Source organism: Bos grunniens, chromosome 21 (genome assembly GCF_055505025.1).
Source record: "Bos grunniens cultivar Pamir isolate PY7600 chromosome 21, Bosgru_T2T1.0, whole genome shotgun sequence".
Lineage (NCBI taxonomy): Eukaryota > Metazoa > Chordata > Mammalia > Artiodactyla > Bovidae > Bos > Bos grunniens.
The window spans coordinates 47,887,404-47,914,857 of NC_141185.1; the positions used below are offsets into that span (position 1 = coordinate 47,887,404).

Below are 27,454 nucleotides of genomic sequence, written 5' to 3' on the forward strand. Positions count from 1 at the left end.
TGGAAATTGGGAGGAGGGGTGTCTGATGTTCCCCTCTCCAATCTCCCTCACCTGCCCTCTGGCACCTCCAGTTTCCAGAGCTCTAAGGAACCCAGTTTAAAAACCAGGGGATCCTGGTGAGACAGAGTGGGACCCTATGGCCCTTAATCCCCGACCCCCAGGTCCTTTGCCTGCCTTTTGTCTATGTAAAACTTTAGTCAAAGAATAATCAGAGAAATGAGAAATGCAGAAACAAAGGAAAACAGTCAAAGGAGACCAAATAACAATAATGTAGTCATGAAGCAGAGTCAAGGACCTTTAGCTCCTTCTCAAGGAGCTATTCTTCAGATAGTATTCTGAACCATCTCCTGTGAACTGTATCTTACAGATACTGAAACTACGCCCCCATCAGGTGGAAGAAGTTAACTACATGATGACGAGACTATGACAAGCTGCCACAGTTCCGAGAACTGGCCTCAGATGGAAGCAAACCGACCCTGGAACTGAATATTAACTATACCTAAAACAAGATGACGCTGGTCAGACCACCAATGACCAATCTGAAGATGACTGTCCAAGATGACTGTGCTGTTTCAGCATGTAGCCCCCTCCCTCGGCCTATAAAAGCTCTCACCCACTGCTTGTCACGGGGGGAAGTCAGCCTTTGGACAGATGTCCCTGAACACCTTGTCCTGCCCTCAAGTTGCTGGCATTTGAAATAAAGCAAACTTTCCTTTCCACCAACCTGGCCTGTTTACCGGCTTTGGGGCAGCGAGCAGCCAGACCCCACACCTTTCGGTAACCCAAGGGCTTGCCCTGGCGGTCCAGTGACTAAAGCTCCTTTCTCCCAATGCAAGGGCCCCAGGTTCAGTTCCTGATCAAGGAACTAGGGCCCACATGTCATAACTAAGACCGGGCACGGCCTACATAAATATTTAAAACAAAACAAAGAACAAAAGGATCTCAAACTGTTGCTCAGGAAAGTGGCTGGCTGCATCAGAATCCACTTGTGGCTAACTAAAAATATTAACTAATAGGACAAGAATTTGAAAAAGAACAGATACATATTGAAATGGTAAAGCATTTGCCTGCAATACAGGAGACCTGGGTTCGATCCCTAGGTTGGGAAGATCCCCTGGAGAAGGAAATGGCAGCCCACTCCAGTATTCTTGCCTGGCGGGCTACAGTCCATGGAGTTGCCAAGAGTCAGACACCACTGAGTGACTACCACTTTCACTTTCACTTGTATAAAACTGAATCACTTTGCTGTACACTCGAAACTATCACAACATTGTTAATCAACTATACTCCAATATAATATATAAAGTTGAAAAAAATATATTGACTTCTGGACTCCAATTCAGATTGCTGAATCAGACGCCAGGGGTGGTCTCCAGCAGCTGGATGTCTCACTAAGGCTCTGGGTGATCTGATCATAGCACTGATATGGGCCCTCCCAGCTTGAATGGGCTGGGATCTCTGAATTTAGGAAACTGTTGACTCCTGTCCTCAGGTGTGAGAGCCACCTACTGTAACTGGAGCAGAGAATCAGATGGGAAGTGGCAAAATACCACAAAGACACCACAAAGCTGCCTCTGAAGCTACCCAGCAAGACCTGCCCCAGGGCTCCCAAGAGGCAAGCAAAAGCAAGTGTGTGGGCTCCCCACAACCCAGGAGCCTCAGTTGGGACAAAGACTGAAGTCCTCCTCACCCAGCCCTGGCCGTGACACAGGAGCTGACTCAGAGGCCCTCCGCCCATGTGCCTTCCCACCCCCATACCCACTGGGGACTCACTTACCTCTTAAACCAGAGTTTCAGGCAGGGATGCCCTAGAGGTTTGACACACCTCAGCAGCTTTGGCCCCAGCAGCCTCTTGAGCAGGCTGTGGGCCAGGAAGACGAGGACCACACAGGTGAGGACGAACAGTGCCAGGGCCCTCTGGAAATTCAGGATGCAGGCAGCCAGCAGGAAGGCAGTGTATGCTGGGAGTAGGTGGAGGATGAAACAGAGAAGGGATTGTGGATAATGACACTGGCCTCTACGGGACCCTGCTGCCCTAGCCCCAGCTCCACCTACTCCAGCCAGAGCTCCCAGAGCCTTAGTTCGTTCTCTGGTAATGAGCACAATTGTTTCGGCTTAGAATGTGTGTGAAAAGGCTTTGCAGACTCTAAAGTGCTGACCAAATGTGAGGGAGGAGTTTAAGGAGAAGGTAAGATAGCATGAGGCTTCCCAGGTGGCTCTGTGGTAAAGAATTCTACCAGCCAGTGCAGGAGATGCAGTAGACTTGGGTTTGATCCCTGGGTCAGGAAGATCCCCTGGAGTAGGAAATGGCAACCCACTCCAGTATTCTTGCTGGGATAATCACATGGACAGAGGATCCTGGTGGGCTACGGTCACAAAGAGTTGGCTACGAGTGGGCGACAGCATGCGCGCTCACGCACACACGCAAGACAGCATGAATCTCCGAGAATCAGTGGAACGCCTACCATATTCTAGAGCCTTGGTAGGTTCCGAGGAGGACAGAGACAGCTAAGTCAGCTACTCCAGAAAGGCACTGAATTCTATGTGCCAGGATCCCGTTCTAAATATTAATCAATGATCATTTTTCTTCCTGGAATTTCCTTTTCCCCCTTTGCCCTTCTCCCCATTTGAGCAGCTAGGCCCATCTGTGCTCTACTTCAAGAAAGGAATATGATAGTGGAGAGCAGAGGAGAAATATCTTCCCCTGGCTTATGGATTTCAAGAGCCAGGGCCCTTGAGGGGAAAGAGGTGGGAAGGAATTGGGAGACTGGGGTTGACACATATGCAGTACTGATAATGTGTATAAAATAGACAACCAGTGGGAACATACTGTACGGCACAGGAAACGCTACTGAACGCACTGGTGACCTGAATGGGAGGGAAATTCAAAGGGGAGGGAATATAGGTACAGTTTTGGATGATGCATTTTGCTATGCAGTAGAAGCATAGCGGGGCTTCCCCGGTGGCTCAGCAGTAAGTAATCTGCTTGCAATGCAGGAGCTGTAGGAGATGTGGGTTTGATCCCTGGGTCAAAGGGCATGGCAACCCACTACAGTATTCTTGCCTGGGGAACCCCATGGACAGAGGAGCCTGGCAGGCTACACAGTCCGTAGCATCACAAAGAATCGGACACAACTGAAGCAACATAGCACTCATGCACAAGAAGCGTAGCAACATTGTGAAGCAGCTATATTGTAATCAAAATTAATTAATAAAAAAATAATAAAGTTAACTTAAATATGAAAAAAATTAATTAATAAAAATAAAATAAAGACCTAGTGATTAAAAAAACAGAATCAGGGCCCTTGAAGAACGGAAAAGACTTATAGGCTTTCCAGCAGATAAAAAATTTTGAGTGTCATCCCTACATACTCTGCTGCCAGACTAGTTAGAGGATATCGCTGGGTCCCAGAGAAATGGGCTCTGAGCCTGGGGAGGTAGCAAAGGCCTGGGTGTGTGTGTGGCATTGCGAGTAAAAGAGCCCTGCCCCAGGGAGGCAGCAACATTTCACAGAGAAGAATGCCATGGGGGTGTGGATGAGCAGAGCCAGAGAAGGCTTCTGAGGGTATGCACACCTCAGCAGGCATGGAAGCGGGCACAGAAGTCATCTCTATGAGAGGCTCAGAGAGGAAGGCCCACTTCCTGGGAGGGTCTCCATGGCTACGTGCAGCGGCAGAGAACGGAGGACCAGTTGGGGAAATGGACAGGCTAGTGGATACTTGAAAATTGATAGTAGATAAGCACCCCCAGATGGCCCTGTGGTAAAGAATCTGCCTGCCAATGCAGGAGACGCAGGAGACATGGGTTCGATCCCTGGGTCAGGAAGATCCCCTGGAGGAGGAAATGGCAACCCACTCCAGCATTCTTGCCTGGAGAATCCCATGGACAGAGGAGCCTGGCAGGCTGCGGTCCATGGAGTTGCAAAGAGTTGGACACAACTGAGCAACTCAGCACACACCCAAGTACCCAATGGGGACTCCTTCGGAAAGGGATAAAGGATGTTTCAAACTGACAGATAATTCAGTTCCTCCCCTCACTTGGAACAAGGAAATTGAAATAGAAAACAAGTTGAGTTATGGAAAATGAAGTTACCTTTCTCTCACACAGAAAGACAGGGATACCTGTATGGGTGTCAGTTAGAAACACACAGGTGAGGCTCTGCAGGGCAGGGGAGGGAGGCAGGCGCAGGGCTGTGGGAGGTCAGAGGAGGGGGAGCTGGCGGGAGAGAGGCGCCAAGCTAGGCACTCTATGCCACTGCCAGGATTACTCCTCACAACCAAGCCCCGGGTCGGTACTATGTGATCCCCGTCCAGAGATGAGAAGCAAACTGATTCACGCAGGGAGGAAATCAGGCTGGGATACCAATCCAGGTCTGTCTGTGGCCAGCAGGGACTGGCACAGCATGTAGGAGATGGGGCTGTGTAGACAGGTCCTCCAGGCAGGACAGGGCAGAAAAGTGTCTTAAGAAGTATTTTCATCCTTCTAAGATCCCTGTAATCTCTGGTGATAGGACTTTGTTCCTTTTGGGCGCCCCTACACACTCTTAGCCCATGTGGTCCCGCAAAGCCTGACCTTCTTGATGGGAGGAGGACCCAGGGAGGAGCACATGACCTGAGGTATGCCCATCATAGACCTACAGAAATACGGGCAAGCCCTCCACGTCAGTCAGCCGCCAATGTTATCTTGGCATCTGTGGAGAAAGCCCGCCTGAGGCGAGGAGGCCACTGCTCAGAACCAAAGCAAGTGCTGAGAACATGAGCTTGTACTGCGCCTGCTTCAGAAAGTCCGTGATGAGCCTTATCATAGAAGACATGATACAATAAAGACAGCAGAGAGCTGGAGGAAACCAAAATCACCCAAACACGGAGAAAGGAAGGGAGCTCCTTCCTGACAGCCAAGACAGAAGGGGAAGTAGGACGGGGAGGGTCATTTCCACGACCTGTTAGATGGAATTCAGCCATTTCTTCGAGAAGCAAATCCGAGTCTGAGTGAAGGTGGACACAAGGGCAACCAGAAAGCCCTGCTCAGCTTCTGCCACAGGAAGCCTTCACCGCATCCGACACCCATAGGAGGAAGCTGCCAGGGCCACGAACCAGCCCCATCTCAGCAGGGGCCCCACTTTGACTTAATTACAAAGACTGGGGCCACTGCTGTCATGTCTCCCTGTCTTCTCCCCTATGGAGCCCCCACGAAGGTCTGGGCAACCACACCACCTCCCCCTTTTATTTTCCATCTTCCACGCTGAGGCAAGCCTGCAGCCGTGAAGACGTGCCCTTGCCTGGGCCCCGAAACCTGCTTCCCTGTGCCCAGGGAACCTTGCTCCACTGGTCACCTCTGCCACCTCGCTTCTGCCCTTCTTCCCCCAAACTCCCTGCCTCAGTTCAGAAAGCCGGTCAAAGTGTCTCCCTTCACAAACACACCCTCTTCCTTGAAACCGCCAACCCTTCTGTTAATATTCCTGTCCAGGATTTCCCTGGTGGCACAGTGGACAAGAATCTGCCTGCCAATGATCTGGGAATATTCCACATGCCGCGGAGCAACTAATCCTGTGCATGGAAACTACAGAACCTTCGCTCTAGGGCAGCTGAGCCAGAACTAATGAGCCCTTGGGCCACAACTACTGAAGCCCACACACCTCAAGCCTGTGCTTCACAAGAAGAGAAGGCACCTCAATGAGAAGCTCCCGCACAGCAATGAAGAGTAGCCCCCACTCACTGCAACTAGAAAAAGCCTATGCGCAGCAATGAAAATCTATCACAGCCAAAAATGAATAAATAAATAAATGCGTATTCCCACCCAGTTCTCATAAAAAAATTTCTCAGAAGAGCTGTATAGACTTACTGTCTACATTACCTCTCCTCCTGTTCTCCAATCCAGCTACTGCGCCTCCGCCCTAAGTCACCATCATCTCCTTGTCCCTAAAGTCCACAGGCACTGCTCCGTCCTTGTCCTACTGGTCTCCTCACTGCAGAGGTGCTGGCCATCTTTCCCTCCCTCTAGCAACCCTCTGCTCCTGGTCCCGTGCTTGCTGCCCCCACCTGCACGCCTTCTCAGGCTGTCTCAGGGCCCCTCGTCCTCTCTACCTCCTTCTGTGTGACCAGTCTCCACGTTTCCATCCATGAGCCACCTCTCAATTCATTCTCCAAGCACCGCTGGGAAGCCTCTTCTCCTCCTGGAGGGTCTGGCAGCAGTTCCTTCCACACATTGTCCAAAACAACTTGCCATTGCCCTTCCAGCAGAGACCCCCTCCTCCCCCTGTGGTCCCTGGCTCTGGTGAGCAGCATCGCCCACCCCATGGCCCAAGCAGAACTCCTGGATTCCAGGACCCCCTTCGTCCCGCACGGAGATCAGATCCCAGGTCTGACTGGTGTGGCTTCCTGAGGATTTCTCAGATCCACCCCCTCCATCCTCCACCCCTTCATCTTCTCCCATGTGTATAGTGGCTCTCAGTTGTCTCCTTTCCCCTTCTTTCTTGCCTGCCTCCTCTGGGTTTCCACAATGTGAATCCAAGCTTGCCACTTCCCTGTTTAAATCCTTCGATGGCTCCCTCTGGCCTTGGGAGTAAAATCCAAGTCTCTCCAACCCCCCTTCCCAGTACCTGGCCCCTTCTCATCTCTCCAGCCTCCTCCTCTGACACTCCTGGTCTAGAAATTTATCCTCCAGCCACTAGACTCTTTATCAGCTGCCTGCCCACATGCTGCAGGTTTCCACCTTTGCTCATGTGTCCCTCTATCTCCTCACTCCTTTTCCTTCCCCTTTTACCTGGCTAATTGCTGTTCACTCTGTGAGACCAGAATGTTACCTCCTCCTGGAAGACCCCCCAACCACCCCCACGATCCTTCCCTGGTGCTCCCAGATGGCCCTCTGAATTATGTGAAAATATATGTTCCCCACTCCCTAACTGATCAGAGAGTTACCTTGAGAATAAGATTTGGTCTGGCTTAATTCCTATATCCCAGCTTCTGGAACAAAAGCTGGCTCTGAGTCGGTGCTCAAAACCTTTGTCAAGTTGTTGGGTAGGTGAATGACCCTGCCCTGAGACATGGATAGCTGGGTTGGAGGTGGCTGAAACCTGGGTGGTGGGGGCAGGGGGCTAGGCAGCAGTGACTGTCTCCTTGGAAGGGACTGGGCCCAGAGCTCACCAGTACAGAGCAGGCCTATGCAGATCCATCGGAACAGCTGTGCGTGTTCCCTGCAGAAGTGTCTCACTCTCAGGGCTGGTTGCAGCCTCCTTCTCCTGCGGAGAAGACCAAAAGGGTCTAAGAGAGGCTCCCCTACCAGAATCCTCAACACTTCCAGGCAGAAGCCACTCAGCTTCATCCCCAGTAAAATGGCAACACTGGCTTTGACATCCCACAGGGCCAAAGGTCAACCCCAGCCCACAGGGAACTTAGAATGACTTCACTGCAGCCATGAAATTGAAAGGCGTTTGCTCCTTGGAAGAAAAGCTATGACAAACCTGCTGCCAAGTCACTTCAGTCGTGTCCGACTCTGTGCGACTCCATAGACGGCAGCCCACCAGGCTCCCCCGTCCCTGGGATTCTCCAGGCAAGAATACTGGAGTGGGTTGCCATTTCCTTCTCCAATGCATGAAAGTGAAAAGTGAAAGTGAAGTCGCTCAGTCGTCCCGACTCTTAGCCAGCAACACCAAGGACTGCAGCCTATCAGGCTCCTCTGTCCATGGGATTTTCCAGGCAAAAGTACTGGAGTGGGGTGCCATTGCCTTCTCCGATGACAAACCTAGATAGTGTATTAAAAAGCAGAAACATCACTTTGTCGAGAAAGGTCCATATAGCCAAAGCTATGGTTTTTTCCAGTAGTCATGTATGGATGTGAGAATTGGACCATAATGAAGGTTGAGCACTGCAGAATTGATGCTTTCGAATTGTGGTGCTGGAAAAAACTCTTGAGAGTCACTTAGACTGCAAGGAGATCAAACCAGTCAATCCTAAAGGAAATCAATCCTCAATATTCATTGGAAGGACTGATGCTGAAGCTGAAGCTCCATTACTTTGGCCACCTGATTCGAAGAGTGACTCATTGGAAAAGACCCTTATGCTGGGAAAGATTGAAGGCAGGAGGAGAAGGGGACGACAGGATGAGATGGCTGGATGGCATCACCGACGCAATGGACATGAGTTTGAACAAACTCTGGGAGATGGTGAAGGACAGGGAAGCCTGGCATGCTGCAGTCCGTGGGGTTGCAAAGAGTCGGTCATGACTCAGCCCTTCCCTGCTTCTGGCCTCTGTCTGTCCGTACCAGCTGTTCCTCGGCCTGGAGCAGCACCACTAACTACCACAGCGATGCTCCAGGCTCCAGGGCTTGGGAAAGAATGAACTGAGACAATAAGGAAGAACCTCACCCATGTATAGAAACGCACCAACCACGATGGCTGCCTCACCTGCCCTGTCCCATTTCCACCTGTCTGAGGAGCAAGGAGGAGCCTTCAGAGGCACCCAGCTCTGCACTTACTGTGCCTGTGGAAACTTATCCTCTGAGTAACAGCTCCTCCCAGAAAAAGGGAGGTATCAACAGCCCACTCGAAGCCATTTGGCACCCCCACTGCCTTCTGCACCTGGAGCAAATGCCAGTTCTTCTCTGGTCACTTGGTCACTTTACTGTCCCCAAAGGAAAGACTGAATAGGTCCCTGGGGACCTGAATAGCCTCTGAGGTCCCCCAGCTTGAGCATATAGGAGATGCTCACTCACACTCATTCAGTCACCACTTTTTAAAGGAAACTCTCCTCTCTCTGTCCCCACCTCTCACCTCCTATTGCTATTCAGTTACTTAGTCATGTTCACCTCTTTGCAACCCCGTGGACTGCAACACACCAGGCTTCCCTGTCCTTCACTATCTCCCCACCTCCTAAGTGAGGCATTTTTCTTCAGTCTCACCCCAAGGCAGACAGACAGACTCTGCCCCAGTTCCATGCTTGAAAACTGCAGGGCTCTATGGGACTCCTGGGTTCAGAAACCTTCCAGCATCCATGACCTTCCTTGAGTCCCAAAGGGCAGATTCAAGCAGTTGCTACTCAGGGAAGGAAGTGGAGGCAGAGACAAGGGAGGAGCAGGCAAGAAACAATAATGCAGCCTTGGGTTAGGTCCTGGTTCAGCCTCAAGGAACACATGTAAGGATATTTTTGAGCTTTTTACCTAACTAAAACCCAACAAATGAAAAATGTCAGCATTCTTCATTCCAGAAAAGACGACCTGAGGCCAGATTAAAGAAACCACAGAAGTTCATCAAGAGGTCACCTGAGACTCCATTAAAGGAGTCTCAGCCCCGCACCCACCCTAATCTTGTCAGCATCCAACCCTTGGACCATTGCTATAAAACTCCTCACCAAATCTACCTGGGTGGGGACATAGTTTTGAGGGCACGAGCCTGCTGTGTCCCCCTTTGGCTGGCAAAGCAACCAAGCTACTCTTTTCTGCTTCACTCAAAACGCTGTCTCTGAGATTCGATGTGGAACCAGTGCACAGAGGCCGTGTCTTTGGCATCATGTTCTCATCAGCTCAGGATCTGGCCAGTGAGGACCTTGCAGTAGGCCTGGGTGTCAGCAGGCCGAGCCCTAGGCTCCATTTACTGCCTGTGTGACCTGGGCCTGTTCCTCTCTCTCCCTAGGCTTCAGCCTCCCCATGTGAAACAAGGGGCCTGGGCCATTCTAGGGGGTTTCAAACTAGGCCTCAGGATTCCCTGAGGTGCCCCTGAGTCGGATGGGGTAGAAGGCAGCTGGGGAGTTGACAGGGGGCCAGGTTGGTTCAGGGCCCCTATCCAACTTCAACCAGAGCAGCCCCCCAGTATAAACTGAGGTTCCCAATGGGAACCTGCTTCAAAGCAGGTTGGGAAACTCTGGCCTGGCTCACCTCTGAGGCAGAGGCCAGCAGAACTCACTTGTTTCTAAAACACTTTTACTCCTTCCTTCAACAAAGGTTCAGGGAGCCCCCCTCCCCATCAGGGGGCCAGATTCCCCACCTCTGCTCCCCACAGGGGCCTCCTCCCCAAGCAGCCAGCCCATGTCCTGCCCGGAGACCACCTACCATCCTGAGGAGGGCTCCGGGCCAGCCTTGCTCCAGCTGTCCCCAACTTCCGAAGGGCTTGAGTTGCCGGCAGGGTCTCGGCCTTCCTCCTAAAGCCACCAGAGAAGGAGTAGAGTGTGCCTCCCGCCTCAAGGGAGAACTATAGCGGAAAGCCTGGAGTGCGGAGAGACCCAGGCTGCCACCAGCGTGCCCACGGGCACCTCAGGAGTGTGCTGGGGTGGGGGCCAGGCACAGGGAACAACCAGAGGGAACGTAAGTAAATTCCAAAGAGTGTGCCCCGAGTACCTACTGAGTCCCGTGCTCTGTGCAAGGCTCATTCTGCCCTCAGGGAGCTCATGGTCTGTGTTGGAGGGTGGGGAATGGGGGGAGAGAAGAAGCCAGTTCTGACCCTATGATGGAATTATTTCTTTGACTCGCTTTCCATTGCTTTTTTTATTATAATCATATACAATGGCCCGCCTCAGGGGACCCTGCCCCTCTGCTTGACTGGTAAACTGAAGTGCCTTTGTTCAGGACCCTGTACACCTGGAGATGGCAGGAAGGAAGAAATTAACACACCCCTGCCTGAGGCTTGCCATTCTAGGAAATGTTTGCAAGATTAATGGCTTTTTTCTTGGCTTCCTCACCTCCTCACATCTCTGACCTATAAAAGAACCTGGCATCCAGACCCCGAGAAGATGGTTATTTTGAGGTGCTAGCCCCCCATTTTCTCAGCTCCCTGAATAAAGTCTTTCCCGTGCCTCAGCCCTTTGTCTCTCGGATTCATTGGCCTATGTGCGGCAAGCAGAGCAAGCTTGGACTTGGTAACAGAAGGTAGGCTCAGGTGATAAAGAATTTCCCTGCAATGCAAGAGACCAGGGTTCGATCCCTGGGTCGGGAAGATCCCCTGGAGAAGGGAATGGCTACCCACTCCACTATTCTTGCCTGGCGGATTCTATGGACAGAAGAACCTGGCTGGCTACAGTCCATGGGGTCACAGAGTCAGACAAGAGTGAGTGATTAACATTTTCACTTTCAACAGGAGGTTGGGAAGGAAGAGGGTGTCACGCTAGGCTCCAAAGTACTAGGCGGTGGACCTCAACCTGGCCATTCCAGAGCCAGAACAAGATTGCTGGCTTCTCAGAGGCTGGGGCTTCCCCAGAGATTCCCCCACGCCCTCTTCATGAGGCTTCTCTTCATGTTTTAGATCACAGCTCAAATGTCACTTCCTGGTGGAGCCATTCCCTGACCTTTCCGACAAGGACAGGCAGCACTGGCTCATGGTGGGTGTGCAGGGATGTTTCCTGAGAGATGATGGAGACTGCTCTGCGCAGAGGGTGGGGAGGGGAGGTCAAAACCCTGGGGGGGTTGGGGAGGGGCAGTTCCCAAGTGTTGAAGCAAAGAGCTGAGGAGGAGATAGGGGTGGGAGGAAGATGATGAACAAAGGACCCTCGCAACAAGTGGGGGTGGGGAGCAAACCAGGATGGGGGAGGGGACAAACCAGACTTTCCAACAGGTCAGCCCCTCTGTTGTCCAAACCATTGGCCACTGAGGTGAGAGAGATGGACTCTCTTCCTCTTGGTGTGTTGTCCTCCATGTGCCAGACCTTGCAGCTGAAAGACAAAGTCAGGGCCCAGAGCTGAAAGGAGAGGCCAGGCAGGACCTGGCACAGCCTGTCCCATCCCAGAGCTCAGCCCTCATTATGTCAGGGTTCCCAGGGACAGAGGAAGGGCCCCTTCCTGCTCTCCTGAACCTGTGAGGGGCAACTCCTTGTAAGTCTGGGAAGTCAGGCAGAAACTGGGCAAGTTCCACCCACTTCACAGAGAAGGAAAGGGAGGAATTCTGTATAGCGTGTGTATGTGTCTGATACAGAGGCAATTTTTCTGAAGACGGGCCCTAGCTTTCATCACTCCCTACAACAGGTTAAAACCATTGCTATCAAGTGATATTTTCATTGCTATTATGTGATATTTTCATTGTATCATGTGCTCCCATCTCTGAAAGACAGAAATATCCTGAAGACATCATTCTAGTCTCTGAATCCAACTGTATCTGAAATCAGTGCTCCCCCCTGGACTTTTCAATTACAAGAGCCAATATAATCCTTTTTTCTTTCTTTCCTTTTTTTTAGGGGATGCTGAAGTTCAGTTTGTAGGCCTAAACTCATCTATAAATAAGAGCCTTAACTAACACCGTATCTCTCTCCACTCCTGCCCCCTCTCTTTTTCTCCCTTTTGGGTCGTACCCTACCCTGTCCAAACACCAGCCTGACTAATCTCACATACCCGGCGGCAAGCACACAGGGCCACACACAGGTGCGCACAGGAGCCCCAGGGACATGTAGGGAAGTACACACACAGGCAGAGCCTGGGAAAGCCCAGCCACCCATGCACACACGCAAACACAGACACACAGCTGCACAGAGCAGGGCAAGCTCTGCTCCCTACTCACATATTTGTGGTCAACAAGTCTCTCTGGGGGACAGACGGAAGTGCGTGTTTCCACAGGGATGGGCTGGATCCAACCTGCTTGGGCTTTGGCCGGTCTTCTCATTTCACTGGAAATCCCTGGGCAGAGTCCAGAGTTGAAGGAGGCTGGGCCTCCCACCTGGCTCGGTCCAGCACCAACTCCAGAGTCCTGGGCCACGGCCGGGGCAGGGACTCGACCCTCTCTCAGGGAAGAGGAAATGGGGCAAGTGGGCCCCATTCTGGACCTGGCCCTTGGAGCCTAATGACTAAATCTGCCTTCCTCATCTATGACGCCCTCCTCTCCACTCTTTACTTCTCCCAAACAGGCCCACCTCTTCCAGGAAGCCCACCTTTATTACTATCACTCTCCCATGTCCCCTCCTGGGGCCTCCTTTTCCACCTGTCATCAGGGCTTCTCAGTTTTCTGGATCACGTATTTTATCTTTCATTCTGTATTTTTCCCAGTCTCCCTTTTCTCGCTGCATCAGTAATTATAACAGCAACCTATTTTCCTGAGCTTGAAGATAAGGAAAGCAGTGTAGTACCACAAACAGTAAAAGTGTTTCAGGTCTAAGAGGTCTTGAAAACAAAACAAAATCACACAGTTTGCCTTTTTGTTTCACTGCTTTTTAACTGATACCTAAGCAACAGCATGCAGTCAATGGACAAACCCTTTAATGTTTCAATCCTAGAACTAAATATTAAACAGGACTGACAACACCTCTTTAATAATTAATCACACACACACGTGACAGAATCCTTTGTGATGCATAAACAGTTCCTGGTAACACAGAGAGCAAATTACCAGCACAGGCTAGTTGTTTTGGAAATCTGGGGACCATGATGGATGAAGGGCAGGGGTACCTCTTCTCTTAACAACCTTTTTTTGGTCACTTTGATTACCAAAGTTACACATGCATCATTGAACATTTAAACATTATAGAAACACAGAATGCAGAAAGTTAAAGGTCCCTCTAATCTGAGCCTTCCAGAGATGACCACCACTGAGCTTATGGAGTTTTTCTCCAGATTTTTTTCTCAAGTGGATACTCTTTTATGTTACTCATTTTACAAAAGAGGCTCGTACTCTACCAGCTTTTTTTGCAGTTGTTCTTTTGGGTGGAGATCCACACTGCGCGCTGCTCACTCTGTTGGGGGCTCATGTGCTGCCTTGATCATAAACTAAATGCTTGTGGCATACTTCTGGTTTATCCTGAAGTATGTAAGTATCCAAGCCTGAAGAAGACTTGGCACCCGGGGCAGCCTCCACAGGGATGGGCTTGCAGCTGCCCTGTGGGGTGGCGGGGGCTCATCAAGCCCCAGCACAGGGCAAACTGGACTGAACCTGTGTCTCTGCCTCTGCCCCTTCTAACCTCTCTGTCCCTCCCCTTGCCTCTCCCCTCCCCGCATCCTCCTTTGTCTTCTCCTCTCTCTTCCTTGCTTGGTTTCTCTTGGTGCCCAGAGTAGAAGCCAGGAGACATGACACATCTAGGAGTAACCAAAATTTTTTCGAAACATTCCCTACACTGTGTCCTAGAACCTTGACATCTCTGTGTGGCCTGATTTCTCCAACAAGGACTTAATAGGCTGTGCCTCTTGAAATGGGGCTTCCCTGGACCTCCTGCAGGAGACCCTGGTTTGATCCCTGGGTCGGGAAGATCCCCTGAGGAAGGAACTGGCAACTGGCTCCTATATTTAACGAACCGGGAGCTTAGAGCCCAAAAAGCTAGATTCAGTCCTGGCTCTGCAAGTTAGCTTGTTTCCTCTTTTGTAAAACAGTGGGAGTGGGTAAGAATGCCTTTCTCACAAAAAAATATTGACAGGGATTACATGAGTTGATGCAGGTGAGCTGTTTGGCAGACAGGCTGGCACCATTGAGCTGGCAGGTGTCGTCACTGCCACAGGTCCCATCTCAGAGCTGTCTGGATACACTGCTCTCCTCCTCCAGGCCAGGAGACCCTGTATTGCTCTCCTGCTCCTACCCTGAAGAAGGGGCAGCACAGTGATCCTGGCCTCCCTGAAGCCCAATTCTCTTTCCACGTAGAACTTGGCTGAGAGCCCCAGGCGGGGCAGCTGGGAGGCTGGGTGGGTCAAAATGAGTCCCCAGGGAAAGAACAAGAGCTGGAGGACCCTTTGGGTCCTGGCTGCACCCATCCAGCTGTGTGACCTCTGCGTGTCACTTGACCTTCTGTGGCCTGCTTCCTGAGGAGATGATCTCACTGGGGAGGTAGAGTGAGGTCAGCGACTGAGCAGGGCTGGAGTGCTGCGTCCAGGGCAGGGGGTGGCAAAGAATATGTATTTTTAGCAATAAAGAACCCACCTGCCAATGCAGGAGGCAAAAGAGATGCAGTTTGATCCCTGGGACAGGAAGATCCCCTGGAGGAGGGCATGGCAGCCCACTCCATTATTCTTGCCTGGAAAATCCCATGGACAGAGGAACCTGGTGGGCTACAGTCCAGAGGGTCACAAAGAATTGGACACAACTGAAGTGACTGAGCACACATGCACGCATATATGTGTGTGTGTGTATGTGTGTGTGCGTGTGTGTGTATATCAGTTCAGTTCAGTTAGTCGCTCAGTCGCGTCTGACTCTTTGCAACCCCACAGACTGCAGCACGCCAGGCCTCCCTGTCCATCACCAACTCCCAGAGCTTACTCAAATTCATGTCCATCGAGTCGGTGATGCCATCCAACCATCTTATCCTCTGTTGTCCTCTTCTCCTCCCGCCTTCAATCTTTCCCAGCATCAGGGTCTTTTCCAATGAGTCAGTTCTTCACATCAGGTGGCCAAAGTAATGGAGCTTCAGTTTCAGTCCTTCCAATGAATATTCAGGACTGATTTCCTTAGCATTGATTGGTTTGATCTCCTTGCAGTCCAAGGGACTCTCAAGAGTCTTCTCCAACATCACAGTTCAAAAACATCAATTCTTTGGTGCTCAGCTTTCTTTATAGTCCAACTCTCACATCCATACATGACTACTGGAAAAACCATAGCTTTAACTAGATGGATCTTTGTTGGCAAAGTAATAACGTCTCTGCTTTTTAATATGCTGTCTAGGTTGGTCATAGCTTTTCTTCCAAGGAGCAAGTGTCTTTTAATTTCATGGCTGCAGTCACCATCTACAGTGATTTTGGAGTCCCCCAGAATAAAGTCTCTCACTGTTTCCATTATTTCCCCATCTATTTGCCATGAAGTGGTGGGACCAGATGCCATGATCTTAGTTTTCTGAATGTTCAGTTGTAAGCCAACTTTTTCACTTTCCTCTTTCATTTTCATCAAGAGGCTCTTTATTCCAACCAAAACAAAACAGAAGCACTTGGAAAGATTTATAATGATGAGGCTGCGCTGTCTCTCCCATCCCTGTCCTCTTCATCAGAGGCAAGCCCTTCCCTGTTTCTAGCTTCAGTTCTCTGGGGCCACTCCTATTTCAGAGGGTTTTTTGGTCAAAGTAGTGGAAAATCCCTTCTCCTCTCCAGGCTCTGATATAATGCAGAGGATATTTTTATAAGGGGTGAGACATTCAGAACTGTATGCAGACGTCTTCAGAAGGGGTACAACAACCCCTTTATGTTCTTCTTCAAGTTTTGCCCACACTTCTTGGGTCTTGGCCGATGAAGTCTCTTTCATCACATCGATTCATGTGTCCAAATGGTAGCTAAAAGCCAGAGGCTTTTCCTTAGCTAAGTTCATAAGCAGAACCATGTCATACCTCTTTCCTAAACCTGCCTCTCTCTCTCTCTCTCTCTCTGGGAAGTTATCAAAAGGGACATTGAATGTGATGTTTCTTTTCTCATTTGGGGCATTGAAAACTGGGGTTCCTATAGTCCTAGTAGGAATATTCTAAATTAGAAAGTATGTATGAATTCTGATGACACAGAGCAAAATACCAAAACTGAAGAAATATCTTAGATGTTGATACCCTCTACTTGTAACTCTTATCCACTTTTCCTAGAAGGGGACCCTCCCACGACTGAGGGCGGAGTGCCCTTTCAGCACATCTACAGCAAGTCTGGGTGTTCACAGGGTAAGGAAATACTCCAAACACCGGAAAGGCCAAAGTCCCCTGCCCCCAGCTTACTTGCCATGACTATCCCAGCATCCCCTGACACAGTCCACCCCTTGACCCCTTCGAGTCATTGGGAACAGATGGGCAGAAACGGCCATTATCCACTACAAGGTGAAAGAATGGGTCCAGGGCCCATCTCTCTTGGCAACAGTAGAGGGCCAGTAAAGTAAGCACACCTTGCTTGATCTTTCCATAAGATCTTATAGAAAAGTCAGCGTGAATTTCTTGGCCAACCCAGTGTTTAACTGACTGCTACTTTGTGATGCATATTTCCCTTGTTGCTGTTGTTTGTACATATAGTGATCTTTTAAAAATTATGTATTCATTTTTGGCTGCGCTGGGTCTTTATTGCTACGTGGGCTTCTCTCTAGTTGTGGAGAGTGGGGGCACTCTTTGTTGCAGTGTGCAGTTTCTCATTGCAGTGGTTTCTCTTGCTGTGGAGCCAGGCTCAGTAGCTGTGGCACATGGGCTTAGTTGCCCCATGGCATGTGGGATCTTCCTGGACCTGGGACTGAACCTGTGTCCCCTGCATTAGCAGGTGGATTCTTATCCACTGAACCACCAGGGAAGACCCTGTTACTATTGTTTTATCTTCTATCCCTCTTGCCTTTCCATCTCATATTAGCTTTTCATATGCGAGGTTGAGATGTCCCCTTTTTCAGTTTGAACTGGGTTAAAGTGTTCCACCAAGGTGGGTGTTAATTCAGGTTATCCTGTTGGACCTGGGGATGCTACCCCTGGCTTTGGTTTTATACCAGAGCTTACATCTTCTTTTGGGAGGCGCATCATTTTCTGCCAGCCATGGAGGGAGGGGGGCACTAATTTGGACCTCCATAGCCTTGTTGGTCCAGAGCGTGACACTGAGTGACAGTTGATAAGCTGGTCAATCGTACAGGCAAAGATCATCCCGTGATTGTTCCATCTTCTCCCTCTGTCAGGGGAGTACCCTGATGCGGCACCCACGGGGCTTTACAGCAAAGCCAGCTATTTGTACAAAAGTTTCTGTGAAGAGGACTGTAGGCCTCCTGGGAAGATCTCATAAAATTAATCTACTGCAGGCCAGCAGAGTCATGGGGAATATGCTGACAGATGGGGCATCTCAATTAACTACAGTTGTTAAGAAAAAAAATGGGCATCTCTGAGTGTCACATCCAGACACTGAAACTCTCCAGGTCCCGTATCTTGCTTCTCTCCACCCGGGTGGAATTCCAGCAATAATATCAATTCTGCCATAGGCACAGCCTCCACTGACTTTCCTCTGACAAGCACTGACTGTTCTTCCTGTGTGGACTTGCCAAGTCTACATCACAATTCAGTTTGAAACCCTTTCCGTTGCACTGTGCCTTAAAAGCAAGAGTCATTCTCCCAAAGATTTTGTCCAATGCCCTTCAGGTCTGTGACTACAGGGGTTTGTGGAGAACCTGACCCACCCCAGGAGCTAAGCACTGACCAGTTGAGGGTCGGGAGGCAGTGCTGGCTATTTCCCACAGGACACAGGATGAGAGTTGGAAAGACAGTTTTCAGGGGTAGGGGTAGGGATGTTGTTAGCCACCCCACCCTGAAGGAAGGAAGAAATACTAGGGTCTCCCAGCTTGGAGAAGAACAGCAGCATGTGAGTGGGCCCTGAGATGGATCCCAAAATTCCAGGAGATGATGACAACAATGATACCATCTGAGGTTGTCCTGTGCCAGGTGGTGCTAAGAGCTTTCACTTCTCTGTCTCAGTTAACCCCCAAGATAACCCATGAGGTAGGTACTGGTCACCATTTCCTCCCATCTGTCCTCTATGGAGGGTATGATGGAGGAGCCAGCACCATAAACGGAGGAACTATTGAGAAGTTGAGCAGCCTGGGGTAGAACCACAAGCCACTCTGCCACGAGTCTGGATCAGGGAGATCTGACCTGTTGTTTGAGGCATCCACCATGTGTTTCTACCTCACCTGCAACTCAATAAGCAGGATGGACTCTGGGCTCACACTTTGATCAAATGACTGTGAGTTGTATTCTCTGATCGGACTCCATAAAGTCAGGGATTGTTGCTTGTTGTTCAGTTGCTCAGTTGTGTCCAACTCTTCACAGCCCACCAGGCGCCTCTGTCCATGGGATTTCCCAGGCAAGAATACTGGAGTGAGTTGCCATTTCTTTTTCCAGGGGATGGTCCTGACCCAGGGATTGAACCCGGGTCTCCTGCTTGGCAAGCAGATTCTTTACCACTGAGCCACCAGGGAGGCCCAAAGTCAGGAATACTGTGTCTCTAAACAACTTCCTGAAGTATTAGAGAGACCCAGCACACATTCTGCAGGGGCTGGTTTCCTGGGCACTCAGCCACATAACCTGAATCACTTGACACCAACTGCTCCAGGAATATCCTTTTTTTTTCTGTTAGAAAACAAAAGCCCTAAAACAACAACAACAACAACAACAACAAAACAGAAAAACGAAGAAAAAAAAAAAGAAAAGCCCTAATGAAAATTTCTCTGCCAGTGACAGTCTACACTGCAGGACACCTGATGTGTCTTAAGCAGATTCCTTAGCCTGAGATGGGGATTCTTGTTCTAGTGATTTACTTGTGTGTCTGTGTATGAGGGGGCGGTGCGGGGGCAAGGTGAAGGGGGTGGGGGCAGAGTACAGGATGTAAAATAAGACAGGGGTAAGAAAGGAGGGTGTGGTCTTGGCTAGAGTCTGATCTTGCCGTGAAACTCTGGGACGTCCCCAGGTTAGTCCACTTTGAGGCAGGACCAGACCCATCAGTCAGAGGCTAAGAACTGGGAAAGGGTTTGGGAGGGGGTGTCACATCCCAGGTTGGGTGGCTTCCATTTGACTCATGGAATTGTAGCAGGAGGTGATTCCCACAGCAAGGGGATCTGCACAGGGTGCCAGCGGCACCCACTACTGGCTGGTTTTATTGGCACCCCTCACCCCAGGCTACTGTGGATTAGCTCAACCCATGACCAAGCAGAGTTATTTCCCATAGGTGATCAGGGGTGTCAGAGAGGACCCTGGGTTTGTCTACCACTTGGCTGTAGTGAGAATTCTCAAGGGGGTTTGGTGGAACCAAAGCGGTTTAGTGAAATAAAGGTGTTTAATTTGGTTAGAAATGTCAGCTGGTTGAAACCAAAGGGATGTGTCCCATATGGGGTCTGGGTGTACCACTCAAATAATTAAAAGGCCAGCAGCCAGAGCAGCCGACTAGACCTCAGCACAGCCCAGGTATCTGTATAATCATGTCCTGTTGTTACTCTACCATGTAGGCATGTGCTGCAAGTCCCAGGGTAACTGTCTTTCATCTTCATGTGGGGTATATCCCCGAGGCCGAGTAGGTGGTAGCAGCTATCTTGAGCTGCCCTTTGGAAATAATAGGAAAGAGCCATCTCTGAACCACACTAATTCTGAGGTCAGAGGACAGTTCCTCAGGGGTTCCAGGACCTCTAATGTCAGTAGGAGTTATTGTTGTTTAGTCACTAAGTCGTGTCCAACTCTTTGAGACCCCATGGACTGTAGCCCACCAGACTCCTCTGTCCATGGGATTTCCCAGGCAAGAATACTGGAGTGGGTTGCCATTGCCTTCTCCAGGGGATCTTCCCAACCCAGAGATTAAACCCAGGTGTCCTGCACTGGCAGGTGGATTCTTTACCACTGAGCCACATGGAAAGCCCTCAGGAGGGGATGTCTCTTTAAAAAAAAAGACATATCAGACCCAAAATGGAGTCAATTATCCCTAGGACAGCAAACCAAGACTCTACTATAGAGTCAGTCATTCCCAGGAACTCAATCTTTAACCAATCAATCTGGAATTACCTGGTCAGCACAGTGAGGTCACCTGCATGACATAATCCCCTTTCCTCCCAAAGGAAGGTGACCTTGCCTGAAATAATCCTTTTTTCCCTCTGACTTTATTGTCCCACCTACTTCCTGCCTTTAAAAACCTTCCACTTTGGGGCTTCCCTCATGATCTACCGATTAAGAATCTGCCTTGCAATGCAAAGGAAACCGGTTTGATCCCTGGTCCAAGAAGATCCCATATGCTGTTGGGCAACTAAGCCAGTGTGCCACAACTACTGAACCTGTGCTCTAGAGCCCAGAAGCCACAGTTACTGAGCCCCTAGAGCCCGTGCTCTGCAACAAGGAAAACCACTGCAATGAGAAGTCTGTGCACTGTAACGAAGAGTAGTCCCTGCTCACTGCAACTAGAGAAAGATCACACAAAGCAATGACGACTCAGCCTAGCCAAAAATAAATTTAAAGAATGAGATAGCCTCTCTGAGTGTGAATAGCTCATGGGTACTGACAACATCAAGGTACAAAATTGGGACCCAGACTCTGCCCCATGCAACACTGTTGATCTGCCAGTAACCAGAATCCACTTTCAACATAATCCAAGGGACGAGAGACAGAATCAGATCAGGAAACAGAAGAGTTACTCTCAGAAGAAACTGTATGAGCTGGCTAATGTGCATCCTGAGTTGCTTCAGTTGTGTCATACTCTTTTCGACTGTAGCCCACTAGGCTCCTCTGTCCATGGGATGCTCCTGGCAAGAATACTGGAATGGGTTGCCATGCCCTCCTCCAGGTAATCTTCCAGATCCAGGGATTGAACACACGTCTCCTGCATTGCAGGCAGGTTCTTTACCACTGAGTCACCAGGAAAGCCCTGTGAGTTAGCTAATATACCTTGTCAAAAAATAGAGGGGAAATTTATGGAAACTTTAAGGCTGTTTGACCAAGATAGTATAACATAGTTTGTTGATTCAAGTTTTGTTTACTGATGTGTTCTCACTCACCAGAGATTCTGGAGTTCAAACAGCCACAGTTCTTACCATGTGGGGTGGATATGCTGACCCATGCTAAATTGTAACAGAAGATCAAAAAGCCAAGAAAGGCAGGAACTCACAGATTTCAGGAAACAAGAGGGCTTTATTGGGTCCCTGGCAAGCATCCAGCCCAACTATGCTCTCACTGTTCTCTGACAGGACCCACAAGATGGTCTCACTCTGTCGTGAGAAATTGGCGAGGGAGGCTCTGCTGGCATTCCTCTCTGGGCCTGGAATGCTGGTTGGAAGAGGTCCTGTGAAAATGAACTCCCTGATCTCAGCAGCAGAGATAGATAAATAGAAGGAACACAGTAGAGGAGTCAGCATGATAGACATGGGCATAGAAACCAGACCCCTAGCTATGGTTAATCGATCATGGGGTCCCAGGAATGAAAAAGACCAGACAGTGCCTAAGATATCACCCAGTCATGACCATAACTAAAGACTTCTGGTTGGGCAAAGAGGCCTGTCTCAAACTGCCAAGGTAGAGTCAAAATCTCCCACTTAATTTCCAAATGTCAAATGTCTTTGAATAAAAGCCTTATTTTGCATATTGTGAACCTTCCTTGCAGTCTTCCCCCAAAGGGATCTATGTTCAATTATTTGGGAATGGAAAGGAAAAGAAAATACTCAGACCTGGGGAGGGGGTTCTATAGGACACTGGCTTCAAGCTAAGTCCAATGTCTGGGGACAACAGAAAAGCATGTGGTCTGGCCATCCAAGGAGATATTCAATAGACTAAATTTTGTGCCATAGTAGACTCAGTGGAAACTCAAAGCCAATGAAGGGTTATTTTGAGCGTACAGTTGAAATGGATATACTCTGAAACAGGTATAACCCCCACAATGGCCCTGACGACTGGGACGAGAGTGACTACGGTAGGATAGGATGAGCACAAGCCATCGGAATACCCCCTCACTACCGAAATGGTGAAAGTGATACCATTTTTGTACAGGAACTATAGATATCAGTGTTACCATCAGATTGGCGGGCGAAGTCATAATGACTCCTACCACAGCGCAGCTTGGCCAGTGCAAAACACCAGGAGGTCTTTGGCTCGTTGTAAACTTTAAAACGTGGTGACTCCGATGACAGGTGCTCTCCCAGAAATGGTCGTCTTGCTAAAGGAAATTCACCCACCTCTTGACATTTGATATGAGCCCTTTGATCTAGCGAAATCATTTTTTCCCCTCCATTTTGATGAGCAAAGAACATCAGAAGCAATCCGTCTTCAGGTGGCAGGGCCGCAGGACTCCATTGCTGTCCTGATTAAAGATATGTAATATCTTAGCTGTACAGCTCCATGCCACAACCTGCCTCATGGGGACCTTGACCTCAGCACTTCAATGTTCCATCATGTTGATAGGGCCTGGAGATCAGCAGTTTCCCTAGATGCTTTGTTAAGACATATGTATGAGTCAGAGGTGGGAGATAAAGCATGTGGAAATGTGAACTTTTCCCCTGATAAAGTTCCTGGGAATCAAGTGATCTGTTGAGGTCAGAATAGTTTGTTAATGTAGAAGAAACCCCTACATTGTGAATTCCTTACCACTAAGGCCCAATTTCAGGCAAAAATGTCAGGTGGGAGCATCTTCTTGCTGCAACCCACTTACTGACCCAGAAGACTGCCAGCTTTGGGCTGGGCCCAGACTGAGTGAAGGCTCTTGAGCGGGACAAGCCGTTAGCACAAATGATTCTGCCACCAGGCCGCCTGTGGCAGACCCAGGGTGCTTGAGGGATTTATCTGTGGCATACTGAGGAGCTACATGGAGCCTCGGCAGAGCAGAGTGCTGCCCTCTTGACTTGTCACTGGGCTCTGGGGCAGTCTAGGGCTTGGCTACAGCATACTAGGTGGCCATGCTGGCCTTCAGGAAAAGGGGCTGTCAGACCTACCCAGCCACAGACAGGTGTGGCCACTATCACTAGGTAGACACGCCAGGATAGGGTTCTCAAGGCACAGGCAAGCAGGTGTGTGTGGGAGGGGGGCGGGGCGTGTGGCTCACTCACTCTCTCCCACGATGCCTCCTTCCTGACCTATGGCTGAATTCATCTCAGTCTACACCTACACTATGGCTTTAATGAGGTGGGAACCCGTCTTGACCATTATGGGCCCTTGTGGATTTGGTTTGCTCTCCTGACCTGTGACACCTCTCCCATCAAAATCCACAGGATTATCTAAATCTTCAACCAGGGAAGGCACTTCATAGCAAAGTGATGGGTTGATGCCTATGGCATCTGCTCATCTTGTCAGGATCCCAGAAGTCTACAAGCGGTTAGCTTGAAAATACAGTGAAATAGTTTGCTGAAAACTCAGGTGTGGCACCAGCTGAAAACAATACCTTGCGAAAATGGGTAAGGCCTGCAAGATGGAGCATAAGCTCCAAACCCACAACCAGTTCACGGTGCTTTCTCCCACAGGTTGAAGCGTGAAGAGGGGCGTTATTACTACATCTCAAAGCTCTTCTCATACCTGAGGTTTAGGATTTGACTGGTGTAGAGGTTTTAGTCCCCAAGGAAACATCTTCAAAAATTCATAGTAATGATTCAAGTGAATTAAATTAAAGGCCTAGACATCTGGCTGTCTCAGGTTTTTTGTACCTCTGAGCAACACATAGCTAAGATAGGAGTGTATCTAGAATAGGAGTATACATAAAGACTACGTGTAGGAGTAGCTAGGATGATTAACCCTATCGAGGGAAAATAAGATCTTGGCTATTTAAAAGGGGGCATGGTACAGATGGACATGGGGCATTTTCTAAAGTGCTTCCTGGTTCTCCATATCCAGTGGCTAATGTTTGCCACACAGGCAGGACCACTAAGGAACTGGACTTTGGGACTGAAGATCACTCCAACAGGCAAAAAAATCCCTAGTCATAAATACTAGTTCTCATGGCCAGTTATGAAGTGTGCTGTAGCCTTTACTCACACCTCCCTTCTTGCTGGGTTATATTCCTTCCACAGGTTGCAGAATTTCAAGATGAGATTATGATAAAAGAGGGAAGAGTACAATTTGTGACACTGGACTTCAGAGAATGGCAGCCCTGGTCACTACCCCTGGACTTGGTCATTGGCTTTGACCTTGAATGGTCTCCCCAAGCAGAAAGTAATTTGCTTTTGGTCACATGTGAGAGTCATAACATGTCATATGGGAAGAAGGGTGTGTTTTTGTGTGTCAGGGTTTCTCCAGTGATTGCCTACCAAGCCCGTCTTACCCTCCACCATTCTTCTGGTGAGAATCCCCATTCTTTGGAAAACTGCCTCTCCCCTACTCCACATTGCCCTGAGTTCCAGGACAGGAATTTGAATCTTGAGTGGAAGGAGACCCATTAGAGCCAACGGCAGCAGCTCCTGGGAGGCAAGCTCCAGAGCCACTATGGCTCCTGCCTTTCTAGGTCCTGTGAACTACCCCACACCCTTCCCATGAGTCCCTGCTCCTTGCTTAGATTGGTCCAAGTCCATTTCTGTTACTTAAAACCTGAGAAACATAATGGCCAGTGTCTCTTTTGAGACCACCTCATACATCTCTGCCTCCCACCAGTGGTCAGCTCAGGGTCTGGCATAAAGGAAGTCTGCTCAGTATGTCTGAATGAACAGGTGGGTGAACAAACAAATCAACAACATTCAGCTCTCAGTTCACCAAGGCAGTCTGGATATGCAGGCTGGGAGAGAGAGGGGCGCATTGGGGCAAGAGGAGAAAGTATGGAGAGTCACCTGAGCACAAGAGGAGGTAGAGAAGTCAGAAATGTCTAGCGGAGGGGGGACATATGGGGCAAAGAAAGGCCTGGGCAGTCGGGTGGGGCCGGGGCTGAGAAACCTCTGCAGCTGGGAACCGGAGACAGTCCGTGAGTAACTGAGAGGACCGCGGCACTGGTCATCCCTTCGGCTGGTCTTGCTGCAGTGGAGGCAGTCGGAGACACCGGGCGTCTCTCCAGCTCTACTCTTCTTTCCTGGGTTCCTTTCTTTGCATTCTTCTTCCAAATGAAGGAGCAGTTCCAAAGGCCTAAGCACCCTCATGCTCAGGGACCCAAGTCATCTTCCCAGTGGTACAAGTACAGACTGTTTGGCTGTCGCCATGGAAGGCTGAGACTGTCAATCCAGGGGCCAAATCATGGATCTATCTTTCCAGTGGGTCCAGGGACTGGAGGATGTCCTCAGAAAACCCTGCCTGGGGAAGAGGGGACCCTGACCCCGTACACCTACAACCACACTAGAGGAGGTGAGCTGGATGCACAGTGGCTGCCTTTATTGCATTCCAAGGGGACTGGGCTAGCTCTAGACTCCCCCCTCCCAGGCCTCAAGAAGGGCTCTCAGGAAGGACCCAGGGTGCTGGGCTGAGGACAACTCCTCCGTACTGAGGCCCAGAGCTGGAGGCCCAGGATTGAGAGCTGAAGGTTGGAGGCAGGGGTCCTAATCCCCAGACAGAGACACTTGTCCACCCCACATGGGGATGGGCTGCATTCTTCCCAGAACTCCCACGTGTACTCCCTCTGGAGAAGAGTCCAGCCCTCTGTCCCCGGTCAAGAGGGCAGTGTGGAATTCACTGTGACTCCGTCTCCTTTCAGTAAGGAGTACGAGGTCTCACAAAGTCGACGCCTTCCCTCTGGCCACAGCTGCTGATGCAACCCTCACCTCACAGCAGAGGGCCTGGGAGGAGGGGACAGGTGTACTGGGGGTGGCGGCTGTGAGGCCAGAGGATGTGCTCCTTCCCGAGGTGTGGTGGGTAGGGTGGGGGTCAGCTAGGAAGCCCTCGGGTAGGGGGACAGTCAGTGAAAGGCAGGCACAGGCTGCAATCGGGCTCAAAGCCAGGGATGGGGGATGGGGAGCAAGGGGGCAGGGGAGGCAGGGGAGTGAGTGCCTGAGCAGCAGGGAAAGGCTGAGCATGAACACGCATCACCAAAGACCACTGCACAAGGAGGGGACAGGCCCTGGAAGGGCCCTGAGACCCATTTGGGCTCAGGGACAGGTTAGTGGCAAGATAAGCTGGGATAAATGAGGCAAAATGGCTGAAGGAAAAGACCCTGAGAGTCACCAGGCCAGACAGAGCAGAGGAAGTCTGGAGCCCTGAGGGCAGGGAGAGATCAGAGCCAAGTGAAGGGAAAAGGGAGATGCTGTCCCACATGCCCCAGAGCATGACGTTAGCAGCAGGGTCTGGGCAGGACATTGGCTGCAGATCATGCAGAGGACTCAGGGCAGCCCCAGCAGTGGCCAGTGTAAACTTCAAGGATGGCCAGGCTGCCAGGCACTTGGAGGTGGGGCCTGGGAGCCCTGGTGACAATGGCACCAGGAGAGGCCACGGGACTGGGTGCCACATGCCCAGTGTCTGATGAGGAGCTGAGTGAGGAGCAGCTGCTTGGAAAGGCCCTGGGTGGAGCCTCCTGGGGCACACCTGCTCCAGTTGGTTCTGTACTGGGAACATCTCTGGCGGTTTGAGCTGCTTCCTTGTTGGTCTGCTGCTGGATGGAGGCCCCCAGCCTCCTGTGGGGGCTACCGCATGCCCTGGGCCTTGGAGGCTCCCTCTTGGATGGGAGACTGTCCCAATAACTGGGTGGCGACCACCTCTGAGGCCTGAGGGGTGGCTTTGGAACCCGAGGCACTCTTCCGGGTGCCCTGGGGACTCAGGGGGCCTTTCTTCTGGGGCTGAGGACTCAGCTGGGGGCCCTTCCTGCCGGCAGATGGACTCTTGGAGCCTTTGGCCTTGGCTTGGGGGTGGGTGGCCTCTGGGCCCTTGAGGGGTTTTAGCCCCAGCATCTCACAGAAGGTGTTGCACTGGTGGGAGGAGGCGAACTGGTCCAACAGGGCGGGGAAACAGCTCTCCTTGAGGCCTTGGTACCTGCGGCAGGACACAAGAGCTGAGTGGGGTCCTACCCAGAGAGACAGTCCTCAGGGCAGACCGTGGGGTGCCCATGGCATGGTGTCATGCCCAAGGTACCTCTTACCTTACCTCGGGGTGCTGAGGAGTCCACCTCAACTGGCAGCACCCAAAACCTCACTTTTAATCTGAGGCCTCATTCAGCCCTGGCCCACGGAATTCATCACGTGGGATGTCGCTTGGTATGAGGAGGCTCTGCTTTATCAACATAAATTACT

At 50.5% G+C, this 27,454-nt stretch overlaps 2 protein-coding genes across 12 annotated transcripts in view; both read right to left on the bottom strand.

Annotated features, from left to right (window-relative positions):
• The window catches only part of SLC28A1 (solute carrier family 28 member 1), a 77,260-nt gene extending 64,259 nt beyond the window's left edge, over positions 1–13,001 (bottom strand). For 5 of the 7 annotated variants that reach the window (XM_086364445.1, XM_086364442.1, XM_086364444.1 and 2 more), the window contains exons 1-5: positions 12,473–12,600; positions 11,523–11,634; positions 10,043–10,131; positions 7,143–7,237; positions 1,778–1,961 (exon numbers count right to left, since the gene is read on the bottom strand). In XM_086364445.1, the coding sequence (XP_086220571.1) occupies positions 1,778–1,961; positions 7,143–7,237; positions 10,043–10,131; positions 11,523–11,618 (464 nt within the window). In that variant the 5' untranslated portion in view covers positions 11,619–11,634; positions 12,473–12,600. Of the gene's footprint in view, positions 1–1,777; positions 1,962–7,142; positions 7,238–10,042; positions 10,133–10,746; positions 10,932–11,522; positions 11,635–12,472 lie in introns of those variants that run through there. The other 2 variants (XM_086364443.1, XM_086364449.1) reach the window with 2 other exon arrangements.
• An 11,994-nt stretch (positions 13,002–24,995) lies between these two features.
• The window catches only part of ALPK3 (alpha kinase 3), a 58,983-nt gene continuing 56,524 nt past the window's right edge, over positions 24,996–27,454 (bottom strand). For all 5 annotated transcript variants that reach the window (XM_086364426.1, XM_086364427.1, XM_086364425.1 and 2 more), the window contains one exon: positions 24,996–27,197. In XM_086364426.1, the coding sequence (XP_086220552.1) occupies positions 26,852–27,197 (346 nt within the window). In that variant the 3' untranslated portion in view covers positions 24,996–26,851. The remainder of the gene's footprint in view (positions 27,198–27,454) is intronic.